The sequence below is a fragment of the Rhinolophus sinicus genome, linkage group LG03 (assembly GCF_036562045.2).
Source record: "Rhinolophus sinicus isolate RSC01 linkage group LG03, ASM3656204v1, whole genome shotgun sequence".
Lineage (NCBI taxonomy): Eukaryota > Metazoa > Chordata > Mammalia > Chiroptera > Rhinolophidae > Rhinolophus > Rhinolophus sinicus.
The window spans coordinates 21,866,172-21,873,871 of record NC_133753.1 but is presented as its reverse complement, the minus strand read 5'-3'; the positions used below and the strand labels follow the sequence as shown (position 1 = coordinate 21,873,871).

Below are 7,700 nucleotides of genomic sequence, written 5' to 3'. Positions count from 1 at the left end.
GTGTCTGTGTCTAGTGCAGTCACTGTGATCAGACTACAGTACAGCTGTGGAAAGAGCTGCATTTTGAGCAAAGACGTCAGGCTGACCATGAATAAGGGGTTGTGAATAGCAGGTATTCAGGACAAAGGGTATAATTCATCAAAGTATGTTATGCTTGGTAGGGAAAGGAATATGCACCCTGGATTTGCCAGGCTGGCCACAATTTGTCATCTCTCCTTTCATAGTTCAGTACTCGCTCTTTCCATTATCACACTCCCAGAAAACTGATGAGACGTCTGCGTTGAGATGCTTCTCAGATACAAGATGGAGAGAGTCCCCAAAGTGGACTGCTGTGTACTCAATAAGAAAAAATGGAAGCCGTGAGGAGGAGACGATGTGTGGGGGAACGGAAAGGCTGCAGGTGAGGGAGCTGGGAAAGGACAGTCGGGATATGAACTCCAAAATCCTAACCTTGAGCGAGAATCTCATCTTCCCATCAAACTCTAATTGTCTCAGTATAACTCTCCTTTCTGTAAAACTAGCCCTTTATTTGTCAAAGAAAATATGTTTCTTCTAAAAAATGTCAAACACTAATTAAGGCAAATCATGAAATGAAAAGTCTTCCTGAATTGCTACACTAGTTCTACATGGTAGAGACAATCTGTGTATGGTTTCTTATATGTACTTTTTAAAAATAAACTCCTGTAATGGAACATACATACAGCAAAGTACAAATCTCAGTCAGTTCACAGAGTTAACCTCTCCAAAAACCAGTGCACAGAGTCAAAATAGATGGCCCCAATATAAGAAAGGGATATGTGTTCAGAATTTCTCAGCAATCCAAGGAAGAGCAAACATTCTGGAATCGTAGATTCTAAGGCTTTCTACTGAAAGCAGCTGGCACAGGTCACAGAATGCAGTTTGCAGTTCAGGACAGCTCTCCAGGCCTGTTGCTCACTCCCCAAGCACCTGTGCTATTACCTAGCGGGTCTAATAACACATCTGGGGTGAATGGGCCTCGCCCTCGGGGACAATGGCTCTTCTATGACACCATGTCATTAGACTAAGAAACAGTACGGACGGCAGTAGAAGCCTTGTAACAGAGTGTGACTCTACGAATTTCCATCATATCATATAAATCTTCTGTCCTCTTTTATGGCTATTATTCCACATGAAAACCCACACCTTCTATTTATAAAAAGGGAATCAGTTCATTATTGGCAAAAAGACACATTTACCCGTTCTTAAAATTAACTTTTGGGCCGGCCTGGTGCCTCAGGCGGTTAGAGCTCCATGCTCCTAACTCCGAAGGCTGCCGGTTCGATTCCCACATGGGCCAGTGGGCTCTCAACCACAAGGTTGCCGGTTCAACTCCTCGAGTCCCGCAAGGGATGGTGGGCTCTGCCCCCTGCAACTAAGATTGAACACGGCACCTTGAGCTGAGCTGCCTCCCGGATGGCTCAGTTGTTGGTTGGAGCACGGGCTCTCAACCACAAGGTTGCCAGTTCAATTTCTCGAGTCCCGCAAGGGATGGTGGGCAGCGCCCCCTGCAACTAAGATTGAACACGGCACCTTGAGCTGAGCTGCCGCTGAGCTCCCGGATGGCTTAGTTGGTTGGAGTGTGTCCTCTCAACCACAAGGTTGCCGGTTCGACTCCCGCAAGGGATGGTGGGCTGTGCCCCCTGCAACTAGAAAACGGCAACTGGACCTGGAGCTGAGCTGCGCCCGACACAACTAAGAATGAAAGGACAACAACTTGACTTGGAAAAAAGGCCTGGAAGTACACACTGTTCCCCAATAAAGTCCTGTTCCCCTTCCCCAATAAAATCTTTAAAAAAAAAAAAAAAAGATGCTCCTATTGCTTTAAAAAAAAAATTTAACTTTTAAAAATCAGTGTTTGTAGAGAGAAAAACAATCATGAATAGTATTCCTTATTTACTCTAGCATAAAATATTCTTTACTCCAAATGTGAAAAATATAAAAAGCAAATAAGAGCCTGATTTCAATATGCTATCAGAACAGTGGTACCTTTGAGAAGAGGTTTAATGGAAAGCTGCTTATGGAAACAATTTAAGATTGAATTTCAGCTGGGAGAACCCATTAGCCATTTGTTCTCCTGACCTCTAATATAGGACTTATTCATTTAAAACAACACATGACTTACTAAGATCACAGAGTAAAGGACATTTATGATCTCTGACTTCAGAAGAACTTCGTATTTTTTCATTGATGCTAGAACCCCACTGTTTTAATTACTGTAGCGTTGTAGTAAGTTTTGAAGTTGAGAAGTTTGAGTCCTCCAATTTCGATTTTCTTTTTCAATACTGCTTTGGCTATCTGGGGCCCCTTGTAGTTCAATATAAATTTGAGGATCAGCTTTTCCATCTCTGCCAAAAAAGACCATTGGGATTTTGATAGCGATTGCATTGGATTTATGGATCTTGCTGTACTACCATCTTAACAATATTAAATTTTCCAATTCCTGAATATGGGATGTCTTTCCATTTATTTAAGTCTTTTTTCTTTTCTTTCAGCAATGTCTGAATGCTATCATACACAAAATTTTCTTAATTTCATTTGTTCAATGCTGAAATATAGAAACACACTAATTTTTTAAAAAATTTTTATTGGGGAATATTAGGGAATAGTGGTAGAAACACATGGATTTTTGTGTGTTGATCTTTCATTGTACAAGTTTGCTGACTATGTTTACTAGCTCTAGCATGTTAGGTTTTTTTGTGGATTTTATGGTATTTTTTACATATAGAAATTCCACACCTATGTCACAAAGCCTATTACTAAATGAAAATTCATTTGTATCTCATAATGTCCATGTTCAGTTCCATAAAACATAAGACAAATTCACTTCAACAAACCTATGGTTTCAAAAAATGCACTTTATGCTTAAAAAAAAATTAAATGGAATGCAAAGTCAAACAATTTCTCAAGTGGATCTAATGAAACTCTCAATTGGCAACATATTTATTGGCAACAGAAATCTGCTTAGATACCTGGTTAAATCTAAATTCTTTCATGATGTGTGTACAGTTCTTAGCAAAGTTGTTAGAAGATATAATGTGTTACTTAAGCCACTGCTTATAATGACACAGGTATTTTTTAAAGACCATGTCAAAACTCTTAACCATCCAACTAGAGTAGAAAGAAGAAAAGCTGGTATCTCCAGGTTGAAAAAAAAATGCAGAAATTCACCAGTAAAATTTTTGAAAGATGGGAAAATCCAATGAAAAAAATCTAAAAGGCATAATCCAAATTAAGAAAAAGAACAACAAAGATACAGTATTAATAAACAGAATCCAATTTCACAGTGTCAGAATGTGACTAAGACTATACTCAGAGTTGCAAAAATTTTGCTATGCAGAAATAGGGAAGAAAAATCAGTCTTCAGCTGCTCAGACATATAATATGTCAATTAAATTGTTATAATGAACTTTTAAAAACATGTGCTTATGATATTAAGATTAGTAGTTCTCCAATGCATTAATGGATATTTCTAGCAACTAATTTTATGCAAGTATGTTCTAGAGCTCAATAAACTCCCAGAAAGCAATACTTAAAAGTTTGAAGTCTTTGATGTGAGGTAATAGCATATTCAAAGATGAGAATATATTAAGAGACCATAAATAACTAAATTCAGTAATAATTATGAGCCCCTGCAATGTACCGGGCACTGTGGTAGGTCCTGGGGACTTAGAATGAGCAAAATAAGCTCAGTTAATATCCTTAAGATCTCTCTAATATAGAAGATTGCCACTGAATAATAACAGGTGTGAGTAGTTTACTAAGGAGAAATCTTAAGATTCCAAGGGAACATCCAGGGAATACCCTTGAGCAAGTTGCCTTTAAGTGGAGATGTACAGAATGAGTAGGAGTCAGCCAGGCTAAGGAAAGAGAAGGCTCGAGAGAGCAAATTCTACAAACAGAATAACATACAAGAAAGCTTAGAGTAGAAACAGCTAGAACAGAAAGAGAACTGTATAGCTGTGGAGGCCAAATGAGGGAGAAAGTGGAACAAGATGAAGCCAGAAATTTCCTCAGAGCCTCAATCACACGGGGTTTGGTTTTACAGAGGTGTGTGTGTGTGTGTGTGTGTGTGTGTGTGTGTAAATGGCAGTGTTCTCAGCAACACTGTGTACCCCCTTCTCTATTTCAGTGGCAAATATCATAGGTGCTCACAGAACATCAGGATCAAAAGATGGTCAATGTCACCTGCTCTACAGCCCTTTTTAGTGTAGGTACATTCATATTAAGGTGAGAGTGTCTACTTACAGTATCAAGAATTTCTTTGGTATGAGCTGCCGACAGGCAAAACCTGGCTCTGGACTCGATAATCGGGGTAGCGGGAAACCCCACCACAACCACGCCGACATCCCGCTTCAGCATCTCCCGTCCAAAGGCGCTGCAAAGGGAAAACACGGAAAAGGAACCAGGAGTCACAAAGCTCGCAGTACAACGGCCTACCGTCCTGCCTGATTTAAAGTCTTGGGTGCTACTGGCACTGGAGACTTCCATTAGGAATTTCCTCTAACTTCTTTTAAAGTTAAAATCGACAGTTCACAAAGACTACTAGTATTCAATCCTAAAGTGGTTGCCTTCCAAGTGGTTTCCTTCACAAAGGTGAAAGAATGTAGTTAGCAGAGACCAATTTTTAATACAGCTTGCCTAAACTAATTTGCAAATGTGGCCCTAAAGAGTCCCAGACGGGACAGTGGTTCAGAGGATTTAAAATAAACTTGAGTTTAAAACCTGGTCCTTGAAATGTTAGGCTTGGCAATATAAAAACTTCTTAAGATTACAATGGTGCAGAGATCTGCTGTAACATGGACACCTTTTTGCGGGCAGAAAACCCGACTAGCATTAACCCTCAAACCAGGCACTCTGACTGACCTGTGTGTCAAGCAGCCTTTGCAATTTAGGGTTTCTTTTGGTGTTTGTGAGGCCAGCACATCCCCAGGCTTCCAGGTGACTGATTACTCAGACTACACAACTTTCATTCAACTCCCCAACCCACAAGGCAAATTGGTGGCATGTGACCTTACTCCGCGTCTGCATCTTGTATAAATAACACAATTCTAACTGTCATGGAAATTTTGTTATATTTACTAAATTATGTTGTCTTTTCCTCTTGCTGACTTACCGCATCCATTTTTGACGTTTTCCTCACCTGTTTAAAGTACTTGTTTGAAAACTAAAATCCCACATATTTTAGTTACATCAGCAACTAAGTACTTACCGCATTTCTCCAAAAATAAGACCTAGCCGAACAATCAGCTCTAATGCGTCTTTTGGAACAAAAATTAATATAAGACCTGGTATTATATTAATTATATTATATTAGACCCGGTCTTATATTATAGTAAAATAAGACAGGTCTTATATTAATTTTTGCTACAAAAGATGCACGAGGGCTTCTTTTCAGGGGCTGTCTTATTTTTCTCATGTACAAAAATCTACATTTATTCAAATACAGTCATCTTCTTCTAGAACATTGTCAAACCCCGAATTCCAGCTTGAATTTCTTGCGACTCCATTTCCTGTAGAACCATTGGCCCCAGTCTCTCATGTCCAGCAACAGAGCTCTCCTTAAATGAGCACTTCTTGTCCATGTAGCCTGCTCCTAGTGCAGAGGCAACACAGCTGTCAGTGATTTTATACCATGAATTCTTCTCCCAAGTCACGACCTCTTGCAGGCTAGGCTTCACAAAGTTTCCATGCTGATTTCTCTCCATTCTATTTTCAATGTAGTCATTGATTTTCATGTGCAAAAGGTCCTTGAGCGGCTTGTTTATTGCAGTATCAAGAGTCTGGAGATAAGCGGTCATTCCTGTGGAATCATTATTTGATCTATTCTTCTCTCTGCAAGAAAATTCTTCATGTCTTTAGCACGGTGAGTGCTGGCTGAATCCCAGACTAGCAGCCTCTTTGGCCACCTCGCAAAACAAGTGGCAGCATTAAATCGACCCACTTCCTTATAACTGCTTGTGTGCATCAGGGTTTTTCAGTTTCCAGAACATAAATGCCTGAAACACATTCAACCTTATCTTTCTTGCCTTTCTTGTGATGATTAGAGGTGGGGCTTTCTTTCCATCCAGATGAACTGCCAAAATACAGGTAATACGTTCACTTTTGTAACCAGCGGAGGGAATGTAGATTGACGAGGCCCCCTCTGATCAATTGTCGGTTGAGATCCCTGACCCATAAACACTGCAGTTTCATCCATAGCAATCATGTTGGAGAGTTGGTATTTAGAAAAGTTGGTGCCATCAACAAAGGACTTGAATGCAAGTACACGTTTAATAACTTCAGTATCTTCCACCTTGAACAGTGTTGTCGATCTTAGAGACAGTTCATATGGCTGAAGGAAGCCAGCCAGCCAGTGTTGTGATGCTTTGAATTCTTCTGGGGATATTTCTAACTGTGATGCCATTGCAAGGGCAAATGCTTGAATATCAGCCCTGCACACAACCAAAGCCTTTGCTCTCCTGTCAGCAATCCATTCACAGATGATGTCTTCCAGCTCAGGAAATAATGGTTGCCGACCTGATCCACACTTGTGCTTCTTAGCATTTTCCTCATCCACCTGTTGACTGAGGCTATTGTACTCTGTTCGCCATTTTCAGATCATTTGGAGATCCAACTTCTTCTCTTTGCAGAAAGCCGTACAATTCTTGCCCCGGGAGTCCTCCACGATTCCTTTCTTGTACTCGACGGAATAGCTCTTTCTTTTTGCACTCATCTTGTCTGGGGGTCAAAATAGTATTTGCTTTAAATCTACCATTAAATCAAGTGTTAATTGAAGACTTAAGAGACAGGAGTGGCAACAAAAGTGATGACAGTTAAGAATGATGGTCCACACAAAAGCGACAAAAAATTGCAGGCACCAAAATTCAAAAAACACGAGTGCATTAAGTACGTCCATTACAACACACAATGTATTAAATTATAAAGATTCATATTAGACACAACCACGTCCATTCGTTATCAAGTGCACACGTTATTCATGCGTTGTGTCTGTACTGTGGTCATTTGGCAATAAGTCTCGAGTTCATCTATTTACATAGGCGTTTGCCTCTTGTCCAAAGGCGCCTGCTTGGGTATTTACAATACTTAATTATAATTTACATTATCATTTATTTTAAGCATTGATGGCAACATTATTCATTTATATTTAATTATATATTAACATCATTATTTTATAATTCAATATGTCCGTCGTGTGTTGCAACGGACGTAGTACTAGATGTGTCCGTCTGACTGATGATCTTAACTGGGGCTTATTTTTAGGGTAGGGCTTGTATTACGAGCATCCTGAAAAATCATGCAGGGGCTTATTTTCCGGTTAGGTCTTATTTTGGGGGAAATACGGTATGTTCACTTTAATAAACATTTACTGAGTGGCCTCTGGATGCCAGGGACTGTGGTGGGCACCAGGGATTCCAAGATGAATAAAAGTATGTGCTCCTTAATGACTTCAAGTAAACCTGAGAAATGACCCTTAACCAATTTTCTATTTAAGATCCAGTCAAAACTTGCAAATCCGAATTATTTTACATCTCTGGTGCAATTTTGCATGTAATTCTTTTGCAAATAATTATACTGGTTTACTTCCTATTTGCTTTTCAAATGTGTCCTGGGTTTGTTACACATCTGGACTTCTCAAATACACTGGAAGCTATTCCAGGGCAAGGCATTCCATTATATAC

At 39.7% G+C, this 7,700-nt stretch overlaps 1 protein-coding gene across 1 annotated transcript in view; it reads right to left on the bottom strand.

Annotated features, from left to right (window-relative positions):
- Positions 1-7,700, bottom strand: part of SPTLC2 (serine palmitoyltransferase long chain base subunit 2) — a 97,868-nt gene that overhangs the window by 5,250 nt on the left and 84,918 nt on the right. Inside the window, exon 11 of the mRNA XM_074327144.1 lies at positions 4,267-4,396. Within this exon, the coding sequence (XP_074183245.1) occupies positions 4,267-4,396 (130 nt within the window). The remainder of the gene's footprint in view (positions 1-4,266; positions 4,397-7,700) is intronic.